At 45.2% G+C, this 20735-nt stretch overlaps 1 protein-coding gene across 6 annotated transcripts in view; it reads left to right on the top strand.

Annotated features, from left to right (window-relative positions):
* Nucleotides 1-20735, top strand: part of TRIO (trio Rho guanine nucleotide exchange factor) — a 326106-nt gene that overhangs the window by 217726 nt on the left and 87645 nt on the right. For all 6 annotated transcript variants that reach the window (XM_036020253.1, XM_028515627.2, XM_036020255.1 and 3 more), the window contains exons 22-33: nucleotides 2542-2736; nucleotides 2837-2952; nucleotides 3718-3784; nucleotides 4381-4490; nucleotides 5441-5510; nucleotides 6123-6212; nucleotides 9162-9254; nucleotides 11537-11648; nucleotides 13400-13590; nucleotides 15608-15709; nucleotides 18906-19048; nucleotides 19640-19739. In XM_036020253.1, the coding sequence (XP_035876146.1) occupies nucleotides 2542-2736; nucleotides 2837-2952; nucleotides 3718-3784; nucleotides 4381-4490; nucleotides 5441-5510; nucleotides 6123-6212; nucleotides 9162-9254; nucleotides 11537-11648; nucleotides 13400-13590; nucleotides 15608-15709; nucleotides 18906-19048; nucleotides 19640-19739 (1389 nt within the window). The remainder of the gene's footprint in view (nucleotides 1-2541; nucleotides 2737-2836; nucleotides 2953-3717; nucleotides 3785-4380; nucleotides 4491-5440; nucleotides 5511-6122; nucleotides 6213-9161; nucleotides 9255-11536; nucleotides 11649-13399; nucleotides 13591-15607; nucleotides 15710-18905; nucleotides 19049-19639; nucleotides 19740-20735) is intronic.

Raw genomic sequence — 20735 nt, 5'->3', positions numbered from 1 at the left:
CTTTTTTGTCCTCTCTGTCTCCAGCACTTAGAACACAACTTAGCTTTCTTAGCCCCTGAAGAGATCTGTGTGGTTTGTGCTTCAGTGCTGGGACAGCAACACTTCTCTGTGCTTTTCAGCAGGTTAGCGTCTTGGCACACAGCAGTGAAAGCTGATAAATGCAACCTAATTTTTACAAATCCTGCATTGGTTATATTAATATTCTTAGATATTAAAATTTAGTAGTGTTTCCCCCTGGCGGGTGTGGTTCCGTGGATTGAGGGCTGGCCTGAGAACCAAAGGGGTTTGATTCCCAGTCAGGGCACATGCCTGGGTTGCAGGCCAGGTCCCCACTAGGCGGCGTGTGAGAAGCAACCACACATTGACATTTCTCTCCTTCCCTCCCTTCCCCTCTCTCTAAAAATAAATAAATAAAATCTTTAAATTAAATAAAATTAGTAGTGTTTCTCATTTAATTCCTTTTGGAATTTATGCTTCCAGATGTGAAACTTGGACTTCTGGTTCCCTTGGTTTATAATTAGGCTAGTCTTACCTTTAGAAAGGTTCCATGCAGACAGCAAACCAAAAGGTCTGTGTGGCAGGTCGTGTTCTTGTGGTTCACTCTGTGAGAGTTCATCATCACACAGAACGAAAGCCCTAGAAACTTGGAGAGTGTTTTCAGTGTTGCTGACTTTTCCCAACTAAGCAGCTTCTGTAGAATCCACAGTATTCATTTTTTCACAGAGGTCATTGATGTTCCTTGAGGGTGTTTTTTTTTTTTCCACATATTTTTTGAAGCATGTGTATTTATGCTGGTAAGTGTAACTGCTGTGCCCATTAAAGTTACAGGTGTACACAGTCTTGTGTAAGAGCCTGTTAGTTGATTTTCCCAGTAATGTTTGGTGAACGGCCACTGTGTGCCACACGTGGAAGGCGTGGGAGAGGTTAGCAAGCAAACCAGTGTCCCTGGCCTGTGGCTATCACCATCTAATAGAAGGGAGTCAGAGTAAATTGATGTCATGAGTAATTGCACCTGTGGCGGAAGGTGCAGCACGCTGTTAGAAACAGTGGAGCGGATGAGGAAGCGCGGTCGGGGTGGAGGGCGGCCTTTGGTGGCGCAAAGACGTGAAGGCGCCATGGTGCTATCTGGGGGGCAGCATCGCAGGCAGCAGGAGACCTGTGCAGAGAGCCAAAGGCGAGAGCGGACATGGGTGCTGGATGCGGGGGCACTTGATGCTCAGACCCCGGCAGGTCGCCCGGGGTTCATGCACGGTCTGCAGATCTTTACAGCTGATTAGACAGGTTCTCTGGTGAATTCTGGCTCAAAAATTTTGTTGTGTGAACCAAGATAATTGATCCCAGTTTTGAACTCTGACCTTTGTTTTGGGGATTTTAAAGTCAATTTCCTGAACGTTGGTCATAAAGATTTTCTAGTTAAAGCTTATCTGAGAAAAGCAGTTTCCGCAGCAGAAGGGTAGACTCATTTCAAATGCCTGTGGGAACATTGAAGGAAGCCTCGTAGTAAAGATAAATGCAATGGATGCAGCTGAAGAGCAGTGGAAAAATCAAAGTTGAGTGCAGTTACTGCCGCATATATAGGACAGTGTTTTATAGTTGTCCTCAACTTTACAAGAAGTAAGAAATGTAATGCCTAACTTAGTAAAAGATTTTTTCTATGTATATATAAAAAGAAATCCTTTAAAAGGCTTTTATTTATTTATTTTTAGAGAGAGGGGAAGGGAGGAAGAGAGAGAGAAACATCGATGTGTGAGAGAAACACCTACCTGTGGCCTGTCTCGTGCACACCACTGGGGACTGGGCCCGCAACCCAGGCATGTGCCCTGACCAGGAATCGAACTGGCGACCTTTCAGTTCACAAGCCAGTGCTCAATCCACTGAGCCACACCAACCAGGGCTGAAATAATTTTTTTAAAAGAGAGAGTTCTAAACAGGGAACAAAAGCTAAAATACCTCTGTAGACATCATTCCCTGACTGGTGACATCCCCCAAGAGTGGAAAGAGACAGGAGCGTGTGATGCAGAGGAGCTGCATCAGGGATTCTGCTGAGTGTCCGCCACGGGAGGACACGTGTGTGCATCAGGAAAAGCAGAATCTCGGATGGCTGCTGCCCTGATCGAACTTGTGGTCTAACCGGGCACACAGCGTAAACACGCGTAACTCAGGGACGGTCTCTGCAACCCACACATGTACATTCAAAGGAGGATAGTCTTAGATTCACGGGGAGCACATCCCGAGTGCGCATTCATTTTGCATTCCACAGATTTTTACTGATCACTGACCAGATGAAGACGTTGAAAGTCTAGATTTTTTTTTTAGCCTGGGTCTTAAAAACACCCTTTGTGGTGGAGGAGCTGAGGAAAGATCTCGTCTCCACTCAGGGAGGTGAACTGGGTGGACTTGGGACGGGAGTCTGGGCTTCTGTCACCAGCGGTGTTTTTCTGGTTTAGAGCTGAATTCTAGGCAAGTTACTGGTGTCTCTGATCCTTGGCAGCTGGGTTCATTAGCTTCATAATACTTTCCTGTTGTATTGTTTTTTTGCAGCAAACCAAAGAGAGGGTGAAGCTATTGATACAGCTAGCTGATGGCTTTTGTGAAAAAGGGCATGCCCATGCGGCAGAGATAAAAAAATGTGTCACTGCCGTGGATAAGAGGTACAGAGATTTCTCTTTGCGGATGGAGAAGTACAGGACCTCTTTGGAGAAAGCCCTGGGGATTTCTTCAGATTCCAACAAATCGGTAAATTGCTTTGTGCGAACTGAATAAATCGCGGTGCTCTTCTTCGAGTCCCCTTTGTTGATTCAGCTCACTGCAGTTCACTGACTCTCTTATTCCGCAGAGTAAAAGTCTTCAGCTAGATATCATTCCAGCCAGTATCCCTGGGTCAGAGGTGAAACTGCGTGATGCCGCTCATGAGCTTAATGAAGAAAAACGGAAATCTGCCCGCAGGAAAGAGTAAGCTGGTCTTTAAGAACCTGCCAGATTTATTGAAAGAGTCAAGAAAACGTCACTTGGACAAACATTCTTCTTCTGCGTGTGCTCTGAAACCAAATGGCATTATGACTTCTTGTTCTGAATGTGCTTAGTTTTTGCAGCTCAGACTTGACTGCGTGCACTGACCCTTATCACCTACGTCAGAAATAGTATCTCGTTATTTTTATCCTCGTGCCCCTGTTTCAAGTGGGGCTGGCAACTTGACTTATTATCATTCATCATCAGTAGGTCATGAGTAGCAGTACTAAGAAGAAATTAATAACACAAGTGGAGGTGTTTAAACATTGCCAACTAGTGAACTATACTAGATATTAATATAACAAAAAGATAGTTCTAAACCAGTGATTCTTGGTCAGGGGCAGTTTTGTCTCCTGGGGGACACTGCAATGTGTGGAGACATTTTTGGTTGCCACTCAGGTGGTGGGGGGAGGGTTGCTCCTGGCACTTGGTGGGTGGCAACCAGGGAGGCTGCTAACCGTCCCACAAGGCACAGGACAGCCCCCCGCAAAGCACTGTCTGGCCCCGGATAAATTGCTTCAATCTAAACTGTTTTCCCTTTGAATGGTGGCTGGATACTACTATCGTTCTATCTATTCTTGATTTAATTGTGAAAAAAAACCATTACTGCCTGGAGATTTTTAAACCGCTTTATTATTTCATAACCATAGAAGTGGGTAGTGTATCGTGCCTGTGAACTGAACTACTTGCTGTCTTCCTCTGTGTAAGGTTCATAATGGCTGAGTTAATTCAGACGGAAAAGGCTTACGTCAGAGACCTCCGGGAGTGTATGGATGTAAGTAAGTTTTGTAACTTGTTTCTTTAGACTGAGTGTAATCTTGTATTTATTCCTTCCTAGTAGTAATTCTTATAATCTCACTTTTTCATTGTTTTTGAGATTTAAAGTGTGTGTAAGCCGCCGGTCTCGTGTTTCCGCACTTCTGTGAAGTTCCGGGCTTGTTTTCTGCTCAGTGCGGGGATGACGCAGCATTAATCCTCGTGTTCCGTTTGTCCCATGACGGCCTGGCTGACAGTCCCTTTGTGCAGAGTTTTACAGCAGCTTCCGAGAAGCGTGCCTCCTAATTATAATTGACAACTAGTGCTCAGTGTTACAAATATTTGTTGTGCCTTGTGGACTAGGTCATTCAAAGCTGGAAGTAAGTTTAGAGCAGAAAAGTATAGGGACTGTTCTCAAGTATTACAGCAACGGGGGAGCTCTTTCTCCCCCTCCCCCCCAGTTTTTTTTAATGCTTGTTGGAAAGATTCCATTCTTAAGCTATGTGTTCAGGTATACATTAACTCTGGGTCCGTATCTACAGATGTCATGAACATCCGTTTCTTAAAAATGTGGTGTTGGTTTCTGTCTAACGCCTCTGCTTCCCTCCCGGCCAGACCTACCTGTGGGAAATGACCAGCGGCGTGGAGGAGATCCCCCCAGGCATCGTGAACAAAGAACTCATCATCTTCGGGAACATGCAGGAAATCTATGAGTTCCACAACAAGTGAGTGGCTTTATCTTTGGGGATCCGTGGCTAGTTACTCCGGGAATCTCGGTCCTGTGTTGACCTTTCATAACAAGAAATCAGGGGTTCCGAGAGAAGCAAAGATTGGTTTCAGTGACTCTTGAAATCTGAGTGAATCCTGTCCAGCTTTCTTCAGAAAGACTGACATTCTCGAGACTACTTCAATCCAGACTCAGTTTTATATCTGTGCTCACTTTCTGCAGAAATAAGACTAGGAAAACGGTGAAAACCCTCTTTGTGAGAACCTGAGCCTCTCTCTAGCTTATGTGCCATCAGCTGCTACATAAGTTGTTTCGCAGGGTTAAAAGAAGGAAGAGATTTCCGTGGGTGGCAGGCTCACGTTTGGTCTTTTTGGAGAAGAGGGAAGAAGGAACTGAGGGTGGAGCTGATGCGTGGTTTGTGCAAACTAAATATACTTTCCCTTGGTTAAGGAGACACATAGTCTTGTTTCCAAAAAATTTTTAAAAAGCAGCAGAAGCTCCTTTAGGTAGAGTCTGCACAGCCCAGTAGCCTGTGGAAAGACGATGTGGGGCTTCCAGGGTCGTCCTCACTCCCCGGCTCCCACCCCAACAAAAGACACTGGCATCTAAAGGGCTTCTTCCGATCAGACACTTACCTCTCTACATTATGCCCCTGGCTACTAAACATCACACCTTCCCAGAAGTGAGCCACTAAGATGAGTTTATATTAGACAGTGTTTAAATGCTGAACTGATTAGCTGAAAGTCACAATAACTTAGCCTAGTTAAGAGCTGTACATTTCGTTAAATCTCAAAATCTAGGGGGCACACATGTTTCACTGCACATGATTAAAATGATGAAATTCAGGTTTTGCCTTAAGCCATGGCATGCTTGGTCAAATTTCTACCATATTTCACTACTAAAATGTTTTAAAATCTCTTAGTAATATGATGTTTTTATTCTCTGTAGCATATTCCTGAAAGAGCTGGAAAAATACGAGCAGCTGCCAGAGGACGTCGGGCATTGCTTTGTCACTTGGGTAATGAAACCTCGGCTTCTCGTCCCACAATTACTTGGTGTCTTGGAAGGAAGTTAGAGGGAACAGTGTTCATGTCTCTTCTGTCACCGTCTTCTACTGGTAGCTGCATAGAGAACCAGGCTTTGTTTCAAAGAATTGCATTCCCCAGCTAGTTATTAATGCAGAACGAGCTTATTATTGGCAGTAGTGATGGTCTGAAATAGACCTTGTAGTGTGCTGGACCTCTGCGTGGCCTGGGAATTCTCGGCTTGCTGTGAGTGCCGGTCCCGGGTGGGGTGGGGGGAACAAAGGGGTCACCCAGTCCTGAGGGAAGGCAAGCAAGTGATCTGGTGATCGTGCCATCGAAGCACACTGCCTGCATTTCCACACACCACTGTGCGGGGAGAGAGGTGCCCGGCCCCAGCTTGCAGCAGGGTCAAGGGAGGCTTCTGGAGGTGTGTGGTATCAGCGGGAGGTGCTTCTTATTTTAATAGGTGTCTTTATAAAATAGTGTTTCTTTAATTTAGGGATTAAATACCTTTAATCCACACCATTTCTTTTCTTCATAAAAGTTTATCATATTTTGATGTGCAGCCATTTGACAGTGATAGTCTAATTTCTCTTTATTTATAGGCAGACAAGTTTCAAATGTATGTCACTTACTGCAAAAACAAGCCTGATTCTACTCAGCTGATACTGGAGCACGCTGGGTCCTACTTCGATGTAAGTCGTGAAAAGCTAAGGAGACGGTGAAATTTCCTAAGTTGTATTCAGCATGCCCAAAATGCAGAATTATTCATGACTTTCACCCGATTCATGGGACAACATTTTTATTTTTATCTATCACATATATGGTGGGATATTCTTGTATTTCCTTCTGTTTTTAAAAGCTCCTTCTGAAGTATAGCAAGCTATGTATCAGTAAGAAATTCAGATATGTAAAACATTTTTTTATTGTTACTCAATTACAGTTGTCCCCTTCCCCCCCCACTCTCCCCTGCCAGAAATTCAGATTTTATATGCACATGTGTATACATCATTACTATTATTTTTATATAATCATAAATTTTTACTTGTAAAATTTTGTATCAAAGATATAAACTATGAAATTAAGCCTTTCCCCCCTCTTAAAAAGGTAACTTTGAATCTTTTTAAATCATTTATTTTTCCCATTTTAATTTCATGGTGTTACTATTTTCCATAAGTGACCTACCCATACAATTTTACAAATGGCACTGTAACTGCTAGGCACAGCGGGAGGTTTACCAGTTGTATTCTCCTTGGTGTAAACACAGAGGTAGCTCATCTTTGTTTTTAAAAGATATTACAGGGTAGTGACTTACTACAGAAAGGAATGGACACTTATGGTGTAACATGTAGAATGCCTTTTGGGTTTCCCGAATGCAGTCAAATGTGTGCCAAATAAATCTTCACTGAAGGAGGAGGTGCTTTTGCACATTGTGCATGATTTGGTGCACCAGGCCACCAGGACGCTGGGTGTTCCCGTGGGCACGCTTGCACAAGGCCGGCGGGGATAGATAACCTGCCCTTCTCTGACCGCCTCCGAGGGCAGAACACAGTTTAGCTCCTGTCTCTGAGGGGAGGCCCCACCTGCAGGTGGCCCTGTCTTCACCGTCATTCTCAGGACCAGCGCTCCCACGTCACTGCCCTCGTAAACACGAAGTCTGCTCCCAGGCCAGCGCTGCTGTTTCTTCTCAGTGTCTCACACAGCCCTGGGTCTTCGCCATGAGGAGAAACCCCACACTGTATGGCTACATGTAGTGTTAGAACGAGTTAAGGCCTAAGCAGTGAGAACACGTGGCACATTTAAGGCTTGGAACCAGAGCCGTTTTTTAAAAGCCTTTTGCCCTAAAAATTTTCAAGAACACAGGAAGTCATGTTTGTCTAACTTAGAGATTTCACAGGTTACATGTCTGTAGTTCTTTTTGTACAGTGTTTTTGCTCATCTGTCGGGGGTTCCTTGGACTCTCAGGGTCTGTGCAGAGAGTGGGAGTAACACAGGGCGCCCACCTGTGCAGAGAGGAGTGAAAACAGCCAGGACTTTATTGCCTGTAAATGACTTAGTTACAAATGCAAAGGAGAAATCCTGGCCTCGGATACATATGCCGCTGACCAGGGAGCTAGAAACTCCTTTTACCCCCAGCTCTCCGCACCCTCCCATCCAAAGCAAAATTTTATAGGAAAAGAAATTTCAGAAAAGGGAAACTTTATTATTTCAGCAGGATTAAATCTTTGTGAGGTATTTTAGAAGACTACTGTGATCTTATAACCATTTTTCAATTGTATAATTCTATGATGAGGTAATAGGGATGTCAACAGAATAGATCCATGTTTAGAAACACTGGAGATGCAGTTCTGACAATGCTGTTGGAACAGGGTGCACCAAGGAGACGGTGCGCTGTGTTTCCCGTGTGTGGTGGCACGTCCAGGAGAGGGGCTGCTGCTCAGCCGTGCGAAGGGTCAGCTCTTGCTACATGAACAGCATGGATTAATCTTAAAAATGTGGCCTGAGAGCAGCTAGATGTAAAGGAATTCTGTTCTGCATGATTCCTTTTATATGAGCTTTCAGAATGTGCAAAGCCAATCTGTGGTAACAGAATCTCCAACAAGGATGACACTGTCTCCACCTCTTGGTGGCGGCGGGGCTGTAGGGCTGGGAGGAAGTGATCAGAAAGGGGCATGAGAGGACTTTCCATGACAGCAGAAATGTTCTGTGTCTTGGTTTGGGAGTTGGTTGCAAGTGGGTTAACACTGTCCAGAACTCAATGACCTGTCCTTAAGACTTTCAATTATACTGTATGTGGAAAGAAATCCTTTAGATGTGATATTAAATGACAATGGCGTGTAATCGTCATTACATCTTGAATTGCATATTTTTTCATCTTTGCCAGTTGAAAAGAAACTCTCAAAAACATATTTATGACCTGGGAGCCAGAGGAGGAGGAGTCAGGTTTTCCATTTAATCTGCTGGATGCCAAGTGGTTGGCGATTCCTGCGGTGGCACTTCACAGCACTCACGCTCTAGTCCGCTTGTGCTGGGGAGCCAAACCTAAATGACAGCCGGGGGTCACAGGGGCATGTGGTGGCTTCTAAATCCAACAGTGAAGTTGAAGCATAGACTGTCAGATGATAATTGGTGTTTTTGAAAAACTTCTGAGAAGGATGCCAAGAACTAAGAAAATGCAGACACAATCTGTTGGTGTGGAAATTCTGGGCTTGAAGGTAGTTGAGTAACCAGCGTGCGTAGGAGAGCAGAATTCCTTAATAGTGCGGAGATGGAAGGAGGAGGCCTCTTGTAGCGGGAGGTGGGCCATGGGGCGGGCTGTGGTCTGTGACTCAGCAGGGGAAGCCTCGGGAGAGACGGTGAGTCAGTCCCTGACTGGGGTGTGGCCTGTTTGATCTCTGCACCGGAGAGCCAGCAGCACAGAGCAAACGCTGCTGCCCTCTGGGTTCAAAGTGATAACTTGGCTGAGCTTTATTATTTTTAGGTTGACCACATTAAAAGAATAATCAGTTATTTCTGCTGTATACTTACAGAAAAATTATCTGTGTATATTCATTGTGGGGAAAATAAATGTAAACTTTTAGTTGGTGCTATCTAACTTACACAGTGATGTTTTTATTTATATATGTAATTTTTGTTTCATTCAGGAGATACAGCAGCGGCATGGATTAGCCAATTCCATCTCTTCCTACCTTATTAAACCAGTTCAGCGAATAACGAAGTATCAGCTCCTTTTAAAAGTATGTATGAAGCATCGGCCCGCAAAATGTTGATTTATACATTACTATTCTGACCATTTTTTTTCTATGTAGAGTACTCTGAATTTTTAAAATAACACCCAGCATATTGTTTTTATTTTTAAATACATTGCCATTTATTTCGCTGCCCAGTTTCTTAGTGTAGCAGGTAACTAAGAGTATATTCCTTCATTATGCACCTCAACATCACTGAGCAGTAGTAGTCCCCAACACAGAATGAGAAAGGAGAGAGACATCTGTCAGCCCTGGATATTTTAGACCATTGTTCCTACGATGGCAGCTGACTGTGGGCCAGCCACTGTGCTGTGCTGTGTACGTGTGTAGGTTAAGTTAGCCTCACAGGGTGAGGCTAATCTGCACGGTGCTCATCTGCAGGTGTCAACTGGCCCCTGAGGGCGAGGGTCATGCCCAGCATTGTCACTGGATCCCTACCACCTGGGTGCGTGGCCCTGCACTCAGGTCAGGCTGATGCCTGGGTTTTCCAGTGAATCCAGGGAGAACTCACCCTCGGGAGCTTCCTCCCCCTTATCTCTAGCTAGTCATCTGTCCATTTGTCGCACAGATTCATGCATATTCTTCATACAAATCACAAGCATGTGAGTCACACTGGCCTCTGCTTTTTCTTGGTTTTGAATGATCACAATTAAAATCACACTGGTAAAAATTTAATAATCACTATTAGCTTGACAATTGCATGGTAAAGAAAACTTAGAATTTGTGATAAAAATATCAAAGAATGTGTTACATACATAATCGATACGTGTTCTCCTGACTACAAGAAAAATAATCTACAGCCTCCATCTGATGTTTCCCTGCCGTTTCCCTGGCTGGTGAATGTTACTAACTAAGCCTTGGACTATACCAACCATCCATTCATCCCAGGGATAGTATTTACGACTCCAGCTGTCCCCAGTTCACCCCCAACACAGCAATAGGAGGTGACAATGAAATCAGAAGATAGATGGAGCTATGAGTTCCTGGAGTTACGAAAACACTTTACTCTTTTTGTTGGTAAGAAAAATCTAGAAACAGTTAGGAAGTAGCTGCGTTCTTTTGTGAAAGTGAGACGGTCCTGGGACTTCTCTATCAGAACAGACCTCCTGCACTTCGGTACCAGAGCCTTGCTGAGTGCTGGTCTGCCGGCCTGTGCAGGACATGTGGGCGCTGTGAGCGTGAAATGGAAGCCAGGAGGCTGAGCCGTTTATATTAATGTTTGCTCTTTGCCTTCTAATTCCACAAAAGCAGTTTACCTCTTGACGTCCTCAGGCTCCAAGGATTTTCCTTCTGGCATGTGGTTCCGCTAAAGATCGCTTTCTGTGTGACCTCCCGTCCAGTCACTCACGGTTAGACTGGTGCTTTAATTTATAAACCTCCCTTAGTTCTGCTGAGCGGTTCTTGTGAAGAACAGACGTACGGTTTTCCGCCAGTGCAGTTAGTCTCCGTGTGCTTTTGAAGCACTTTTTTGCCATGTTGTTCAAAATAATAGATAAGCATCCTCCGGCTGTGAGTAAAGGCATTTGTTGGGTAGCTGGGTTGCTCTTAGCCATCCAGTGTGACACCAAAGCTGACTACACTGTCATGTCCCTCTATTGAACACAGGGACACAAAAAGCTGTTGACACTGTCCCTCACCGATTAATAGTCATTAATGCACTGGTGCAATATCTTGGAGTGCAGAAGAATCGGACTTGTTGTCCCTGCCATGTTCATGTCACACCGATGTTCCACTGAGATCTGAGGTGTACTTGCACCCGGGAGTGTAGTGCAGTCATTGGAGCGTTTTCCAAACCTCCCCCACACAACAGAAAGCTGTTTCACTGTGGACATTCCCACAGCGTTACTGCCCCGCTGTGCTGTGTGGCGGTTCCAGGTTCGACGGCGCTGTGTGCATGGCACAGAGCTTCAAAAACTCGCTGGGGGCCTGCGGGAAGCACAGCAGCACCAGCCGGACTCTGGCGTGACCTTCAGATACAACCAGGAGCTGACTGTGCTCCGCTCTGCTAACCAAATATTTTTATTTATCTTTTTTGAGGCTTGATAGCTAATGTGAACACTAATTTTATATTAAATTTTTACTACCCCTGGTGTATTCTGATGTGATGTGTGGGCAGTAATTCATTTTCTATGAGAATATACGCCCTGTAGACCACAGGCCGTTTTTTGTCTTGAAAACCATGGATCTTTGTGGACTCTCATTTCTGCAAAGACCACAGTGGTAGAGAATTTCACAGTTTGGGGCCAGCTCATGGGCTTGGTCTTCCGCAGGAGCTGCTCACGTGCTGCGAGGAAGGAAAGGGGGAGATCAAAGACGGCCTGGAGGTGATGCTCAGCGTGCCCAAGCGGGCCAACGACGCCATGCACCTAAGCATGCTGGAAGGTAACGGGACCCCCGCGTCCCCCAAGTGCACTGGTATGCTCTCTGCCGATGTCGGTAAAGGAATTTCCCGTGCCCTGAAAATCGTGGCTGCGTGCCTCTGTGTTTGCTTAAGATCCAAGAGTGTAAATGTGAATGTCTTCTTTTTTAATGAACTGGTTTCATTGCTTCCCCTAAAGATCACATGAACCACCTCCATCTCTCTAAACGCCTGTCCCTGTTCATTCCTGGAGAATGGCCTCTGCACACCCTGAGCCCCAGGGGCACTTTGTGTCGTCTGCCTGGTCTCTGTGACAGACGGGTGGGTGGAAGGCGGGATAGGTCAGTCCCCCAAGACCATAAAATCCTTAAAAGAGCTTGTTGCTTCCTCATCTCTCTGTCTTGCATCATTCACTGAAGCCTTGAACATAGCAGGTACCATATACCTGGGTATGTAGTTCCACATGGCGTATAACACAGTAGAGAATTAGCTAAATGCACATCAAAATTTGTGTCGCAATTACAATTTCTGTGAATGCCTCTGTTCACAAAAGCTCATTCTGTGTTACATAGCTTAATTCTTATGATCAGTTACACAGAAATCTTTATAAGAAACCTATGGTGGCCAGTGTCATTCTCGCTGTTGCCTTGATAGCACACTAATTAGGACAGAGGTGCTGCTTACTCTTTGTTGCAGAGACCCCAAAACCAGAGGCCAAGAGACATGGCTTTCTCCTTCTCTGATGTGAAACCCTGAGCTGGTGCGGCAGCCCTTCATGATGTCCGGGGCTCGGGTTCTGTTCCAACTCTTTTCTCTCCACTCCTTGGGTGTTGTCTGGCTGGCTGGCTGGATTCAGGGTGTGTCGAGACCCTGTTCACCTTCTGTCTGGCAGGAAGAGGGGGAGAGGGAGGGCAGGGAACAGCTAGAAGGGCAGAAATTAGACATTGTACTCATGACTGTCCCCACCTGGCCTGAGCATAGGTGTGTGGCTGCCCTGAACTGCAGAGGGTGCTGGGGAAATGCAGTGCTGCCTTCTGCGTCCTTGAAGGGGGTGTCTGCTATTAAGGAGGAGGGGCAGAGTGGAAGCTGGGAGATAACTAGCAGCTCCTACCTGCCCTGGGTATCTTTAAGTCCATATAATGGGTCACTTCCATGAAGAGGTGAGTGTTAGGGAGAGCCAACCAGGGGCCAGAGCATGACCGGTTCGCATGCAGAGTTTTATATTCGAAGGAAGGAGAACTCCACCAAAGATGAGTAGCCAGGGACATTTCCCAGAAAGAAGGCTAGCCAAGGCTTTGAAGGATGCCTAGAACCGCCGTGGAATGTGTGGGCAGGGTGTTCTAGGCTGAGGAAGCAGAGGATCAAGATAGGCTGGAGTAGATGAGGGCCTGTGGGAAGTCAGGGGGCGTTCTGGGAGGAGGAGGAAGAGGTCAGTATGGTGGAGTCCGTGAGTGAAGGGCAACCCGGGGTAGAGAGTTAAGCCAGTCCCAGATGGTGAGAACCCTAAAGAGATAGAACTTGAAAAATAAACCAAGAGGAGTCCCTGCAAATTTTTTTTTGAACTATGGAAAATACATGTGAAGACTTGTTTCAGGAAGAACTGTCCTTTGCGGATGGATGGGTCAGTGCTGGGGAGACTGGAGTCAGGGGCCCTAATGGGAAACGGTCTTCTGACATTTAATCGATGGGCGTTCCACAAATGTTTAAGTAGTCATAATGCTGTCTTTTTCATTTTTGTTTTAAGTTGATTGCGCCTCCTCTTTTTATGTTGCAGGGTTTGATGAAAATATTGAGTCTCAGGGAGAACTCATCCTGCAGGAATCCTTCCAAGTGTGGGACCCAAAAACCTTAATTCGAAAGGGTCGAGAGCGGCATCTCTTCCTTTTTGAAATGTCCTTAGTGTTTAGTAAAGAAGTGAAAGATTCCAGTGGGAGAAGCAAGTACCTTTATAAAAGCAAACTGTTTGTAAGTATAGACATGCAGAATTTTAAGTTTAAAGGTCACACAATTGCAACTTTTCTGTAGATGGGGGAAAAGCACTATTTGTCACCTTCAGTTTAACCTCCCCAGCCATCCTAAAATGCGAAAGTCCAAAATTGTCCTGTTTTCATCCTCGGTGAAATTCTTTGACAGCCTGGGTCCACTAGAGAGCGCTCCTGCGTGTGCGCTTCCTAGACTCGGGACACTTGTTTTTTCCAAATTCCAGAGAATCTAATGACAGGATAAGAAAACACTTTGTAAGTGAATTTAAATCCTATACCTCCCGTGTACCTTTACTAGCTTTATAAATACATAAAATGATCACATCAGGCTATGAATAAGTTCTCATATTATTGTAATTACATTTTCCTTCACCAACATTGGAATATATTTAAGCCGCCTTACTGGGTGGCTCACTATGGGATCTTAATGATGAGATTTGAGAATTTTTTCACTAAAAATAAGTGTGTAATACATGAGTATGTGGGTTAACAATAGCAAAATATGGTTATTGGAGGAAAATACATGTAAGCAATAATAGTTTTAAAGGTCTGCGATCCCACCTATTTAGAGGCAGCTATCCTTGGGTGCTTGGTAGATACAGTGAAACATTTGAATTCTTACTTGTCAGTGTACTTCCTGGCAAGAGAAACACACCTGGTACCTTTTTTTCATTACTAGTGCCCACCCAGTCTCTATAGAATCACACTCGATGCTCAGAGAAGTCTCGGGCCCATGTCGTCCCCTGGGCCCCCTGGATTTCCTTCTTCCCTTGGCGGGCAGTACCTCAGAGGACTGTCACCAAACAAATAGCCGGGCAGGGTCAGGCAGCGGGCGGTTTGGGCAAAACTAAGGAAAAGTCACCATCAGAGAAAGAAGAGAAAATGCAGCAGAGTTTGGTTTCTTGCTACAAGGTATGGCAGATTGCTTATAAATATTGGTAGATGTTTGGAATTTGGATAATTTATATTTTATACATTATACATTTTTATGATATCCATATGTTAATCAAATTCCCAAAGTAATAAAATACTACCAAGTGTAGAAATCATCTGAATAATAATCTGGACTTTGCAAGTTCAAACTAATGGTTTTCATACCATTTTCTTTGGCCGACACCCGGTTTGAGATTGTCCTTTGGATCGCAGCCCACCTGACGTCATTTTAGATCATGTTCTAACTGCAAAGGAAAAGTGCAGCGTTGCTGGCTAGTGATTTCACTAGCTGGCTTTAATCTATCCTTTGAGACCAAGCTAGTCTGTTTTAGAAGCTGATACATCTTCACTTAATTTATCTTCGAAAAGTTAGGGTTCCCTCAGAGGCCACCTCTGGAGCTACGACTTATGAATCACTTCCTTTGCTGGAGGGAGAAGAACGCATTCAGGGCGAACTTGATCATGGTGGGGTGTGGGGGCTGAAGATGTTGACCTTCATCTATGCTCTTCCGTGCTCTGCATGTTACAGCTGCATATATTACAGAGAGCAGTTTTGTCTCTTAGTCCTTACAATTATTGGTGAAATGCTAAAAGGTAATGCTGTTGATAAACAAAGTGGACATCATTTGCCTTCTGTGAAGCTACTCGACTGATGCTGAAAATGGAAGGTGGCAGCTTTTACAACTAGAACAAACTCATTTTGTTACTTATAAGGTTGAAATTAGTCCACTCTTGATTTTTCAGGTAATAGAGCCTTCAGATATTTTGCTTTGCTTTGCTTTCTCTGGGTATACTTGTTGACTTGCATTAGAATCTCCAGTAGAGGTGCTCAGAGGAAATTTAAAAAAAAGATAAAACCCATAGTTTTAGCCGAAGAACAAAATTTCCTTATTTTAACTAAAATGGGGCCTAAAGATTTCCTATTAACATGTTAACAAACTGTGTCGTTATAACCTAGCATGACCACAAGTCACCAAAAACATTTTGTGGGGGGGGGTTTATTTGTTTGTTTTTGTTTGGGTCTTTGAATTGTACTCTCAACTACTCATGCTTGTCTTTTTCTTCAGACCTCAGAGTTGGGTGTCACAGAACACGTGGAAGGAGATCCTTGCAAATTTGCACTGTGGGTGGGGAGGACGCCAACCTCAGATAATAAGATTGTCCTTAAGGTACGTTCACTTGGAGCTCGGGGATGTGCTGTATGACAAGTTTGTCATGGCAGTGTATGCTTTTCTTCCCCTGTGGTTGGGACACACTAATTTTCATATAGTTTTATGGCTTCCTTTAATGTCCTATTGGGATCAGTGAGCACCCCAGAAAGAAGGGTAGAATGCATTCAGTTCAGTATTCCAGGGTTGAAGGAATGTGAGCTAAGCTCTTGCTCGCCTACTAAAGACCGAATGGAGCAAGTCATCAGGCTTCTCCCATACTTCCAGCCCTAAAAAGAATTAGTACATTCCCGAAGAGATGCAGGAAGTTAAGACAGAGGAGGAAAGGGGTATGGACCCACAGCTCTCACTGCACACTTGACCTCGGGTTTCCTGAAGGAGACGGGCACCTGATGGGGTTGTGACTGCCTCTGAGAGCTTCGAGGTGGAACATGCCAAGAGTCTCCGTTGGGGCCCTAAGGCTCTTTCACTTTCTAGTTTGGGGGCAGAGGGAAAAGGGGGATAATTACCAGACACAGGGGTTTTGATAATGCTTTGATTTCCAGTGTTGAAAAACACTAAGAGTGCTTTGAGGTACATAGTCTTTGGGGGAGGGAAATACCTTTGAATATTTGATTTGAGCTCTGTTTCAATTGTCCTGGCGTCTCCTAGGCATGGCAGAGGACTCTTAGGAGTGTCTTAAATAACTTCCCTCCCTCCCTCCATGTTTGAGAAAATACAGATGGAACTGTCTGTTTCTGAGCTGTCTGGAAAGACCATAGTCCACTGAAGGACCTTCTGGGGGAGATGTAGACAGAGATTTGTAGAAATTGGGAGATGAGCCAAAAGCTTAATAGGACTCGGGTGTGTGAACTTGCATGTCAGCGATTTTGCCTTGTGCATTCATTCTAATCTCCCTATGGTATTTCCAGCACCCATGATTATTCAGCAGCGTGTCACTCTTGTGCAGCCTGTACTTGAGTGACTGACCACTGACTGTTACGTCATTGTGCATCAAGGTGTTTAGTCACATAGAAAGGATGAATTGTTTTTGCAGTGAGTATATGATTACCAGACCAGTGTGTTCTTGTTAATAGTGGCATAAAGCCCTGTAAAGTATTAATTGCACTGTTAACTAAATTGTAGATAACTGAACTTCTCTAAGGCATACAATTTTAAACTATACTGAAGACCTAAAAGTTCCAGCTTATATTAAGTGTTTTTCCAGATTAGTTGCAGTGACAGATGCCAAAGGGTGTGTCTAAAAAAGAGCGCCAGATGTCTTAGCCAGATATGGATTACTCTCACTTAGGACATGATAAAATGCTCATGGTGCAGTTGAATAAGACTTCCTGTGGGCTTTACCAGATGAAGGTTTTCTAGGGAATTTTGAGGAAGGTTTTTCTGGCTTCCAAGTAGAGACTAAAGGGAATGATGTCCTTGTTAACTTCGGAGACTGCTCTGTGGTGCCGCGGTGGAGGTGGTGGCAGTGGAGGTGGTAGTGACGGTGGCTCTGGAATAGGCGGGGGCAGAGGTGACCGTGATGGCTGAGAAGATGCTGGAGCTTTCGGTGGGGACAGCAGTGAGGTGGCGGTGGTGCCGGAGGAGGGCGTGGGCGTGGTGGTGACGGCCCAGGAACTGGAACACAAAATTGTGGCCTTTTGTTTTCTTTTTACTTTTATCGTCCACAAGGGAGAATTTTCTTTCTAAGTCCTCCCTTGAACAGACTGAGACTACTAGGAGGTCTGCGCTCCACAAATGTAGCGATGAATTTGCTGTCTGGCGTGAGAATTGTCTGCGTTTCTGAGCCACGGCGGCAGCTTTTCTCCGTCGGCGCCCAGCACTGCCCAACGTCCTTCCTCGGGTGCTTCTCCTTGCTCCTCCTCCCGAACGTTTGCATCAGGCTCTTAGATTCCAGGAGATCTGCCTGTTCTGAGTGCCGGCCCCAGATGCTTGTTTCTCAGACACACGCCGCTGTCCCCTGGCCACCCTGCCTCCCGCCCCAAAGCCGTGGGTCCGACTGCTGTCCTCTCCTGGGAGCGGCTCCGTGATGGAAGTGACAGGCTCCTCTTATCCTTCCTGTCCCCGTCACTGCCCCACAGTGACTTTGCAGACGTGTGCTCCAGAGAGAGCATTTTGTCCAGAGAGTTCTCAATTTTAATTTCCCTTCGCCCCACAGGCTTCGGCTTTCTTGTTTCCGAAACAAGGCCCACTGTGAGAAAGCGGTGGGGCCCCTCCCTTCTGTGATCTCATCTACAAATCCCACCGATGATTGTTTTAATCATTTACAGGGAATTCTGTTTATATCACAGGAGGTTGGTGTTTTCTGTAAGGAGATTAAAAACTATTACTAAGGCCTAGCACATGTAAAAAGGAAAAACAAACCACCTCCTTTGAGGCACAGTGCAAGGAAAGAAATTTGGAAAAAGTGATGCCATGTGTGTTCGTTCAGCAGATGCTTATTGAGTATCTACTATGTGTCATGTTCGGAGAATCTTTTTCCACAGCTATAATCAAGTTGAGGCACGTCCACCATGTGGAGTTGGCAGTAGGTTGCACTGGTTTACTCTAGTGGTTCATTCCAGTTTATAAGCAGAGGGACATTAATGCAGAGCTGAGGGGCAGGCTCTGCCATGCACTCTTGGAACAACTCCAGCTCCTTCACCTGCTGGTAGTGTGACTTGGTGTCCACGCCGTGTTCCCTCGAGGATCAGGAGGCCTGACCCACACGGAGCTCGTGGGGTGAGCGGAGGATGCAGGTGCTGTGCTGCGGCCGCTGCAGCTGTTCGATGAGTCCAGCGGATAGGGCAACACGACTCGTGGGCATTAGTTCAGTTCCATTGACACTTCAGTAGCCACTGACCACTACTCTTGGCCTAAATAGCCTTAGAGAAGTTTTGGTTTGGGGTGGCTGTGTTTTCGTATTTTCCCAGGGCTGCTTTTAATGTCTTGGGGCCAGGGAATGATTGATGATAAGAATATCCAGAGATCTGAAATGATATAAATGCTAAAAAATAAAAATGGTTTTGATGAAAAAATACTCAAAACAAGGATCATTGGTTTGGTGGCACATCAAACGTCGGATGTGGTTGCTTCTCTGCTGGGAAGGTATTTTTAAAATGGGAAACCCCAGGAATGCAGGAGGCCTGCCCGTGGTTAGCGCAGGATCCGGAGAGGGCCCCTTCCGTGTCCTGATGGGTTCTCATGCCTCGTTAAGGCCTCCAGCATAGAAAACAAGCAGGACTGGATCAAGCACATCCGGGAAGTCATACAGGAGCGGACCATCCACCTGAAAGGCGCCCTGAAGGAGCCCATTCACATCCCCAAAACAGCCCCGGCCACCAGACAGAAGGGCAGGAGGTGAGTGTGCTGCAGGAACTTCCGGTGAGTCTGTGTATTGAATGGGGAAGGAACAAGGCAATGTTAACTTCATATTTTTCAGAAGTTGTCAGGCATTTTGAGGAATGTTTTTTTTTTTTTAAACACCATTTATATGTCACATTCTTAGCAATGAAATCACTTTATCAAGACAAGATCCTGCTGCAGCTTAAAGTAATTGAAGGGCTAGGTACAAATCCCTGGTCACTTCCCTTTCCCACCCAGGGTGAGTCTGGGCACATGTGCAAATCGTGCACAAGGCCTTGGACAAGTCACAGTAGCCATTTTTGTTTCTCATTTCTAAACCGGAAATAATCATATCAACTGTATTTTATTCTGTAAATTGAATGGAATAAGATAGGTTAGACGCTTGGCCCAGTGCCTGGCAAAAAGCCTGTGCCAGTAAAGCGTGATCAGTCCTTGTGAGTGCAGTGGGGTCGCAGCAACCACGAAGACTCACTTGCATGTTTTTAAACACGTCTGTTCTGTCTCCAATGACTGGCGGATGATCTTCACCAGCCTTGAAAAACGACTCCAACAGAGTCAGAAAGTCAAAGTGTCTTATGTCTCCAGGGATGGTGAGGACCTGGACAGCCAAGGTGATGGCAGCAGCCAGCCCGACACAATTTCAATCGCCTCCCGGACGTCTCAGAACACACTGGACAGTGATAAGGTGAGCCGCACCCAGCCTTTGGCGGGCGGGGGGGGGGGGGGGGGGGGGGCACAAATGCAGCTAGGCAGGGGTCTGATGTGAAGTAGCCTCTCTCTGTCTGTCAGCGACAGGTGTCATCAGTAGGCTCAGCCAGCTGCCATGTGCTCAGAGCGAGGTCAGGACTCAGTCCCAGGGTGAAGACTCGGGGCTATCAGGGTTAGAAGATGTTGACCCTGAGGATTCAAAAAAAAAAAATCACTTGCCTTTCCCAGTGCTGTCACCTGGTTTTCTGTCATGGTGTCGCAGGCAGTGCATTTAAGCTCTTTAATTTTATATTAAGCAGGAGAACCTATTATTTTGAAATAGTATTACACAGAGCCCTGGCACATAAAAGCAGAGGCGTTCGATTGACGAAGCAGGGGCACCGGCTTCTTCCACCTTGGCCCTGAGGAGCCTTCTGCTGGGTGGGCCAAAAAGTCCATTGTGTTTTTTTCTGTACGATGGTTCTAGTAGTGCTTGGTTGTCTTTAATGTCATTTGAAACAATTTTGTTAGATTGTATTGTGACAGCTGTCGTATCACCGTGCATTTTTTAAAAAACTTATCAAAATTGGTGAATTTTTGTGCAGCCATTATAATGTTGAAGATAGAAGAAAATATACAACATTTTTGGCATATTATGCTTTATTATTTCAAGAAAGGTAAAAACACAACTGACACATAAAAAAATGTACAGTGTGTGGAGAAGGTGCTGTGACTGATTGAATGTGTCAAAGTGTTTTGTGAAGTTTCTTGGTACTACTGACATTTTGGCCAAATTACTCTTTGCTGTGGGGCTGTCTTATGCATTGGAAGATGTTTAGCAGCACCCCTGGCCTATACTAGAAGCCCATAGCAGGAGATAGCCAACATACTCAAAATACTTAAATCAATAAAGTGATTGGTGAAAATGAAGATTGTGCCTTTTATTTTATGGAAAAAAGCATAGCGGACTTTTTGGCCAACACAACAGAAATAG

Source organism: Phyllostomus discolor, chromosome 3 (genome assembly GCF_004126475.2).
Source record: "Phyllostomus discolor isolate MPI-MPIP mPhyDis1 chromosome 3, mPhyDis1.pri.v3, whole genome shotgun sequence".
NCBI lineage: Eukaryota > Metazoa > Chordata > Mammalia > Chiroptera > Phyllostomidae > Phyllostomus > Phyllostomus discolor.
This window is presented reverse-complemented; position numbering and strand designations above follow the sequence as displayed.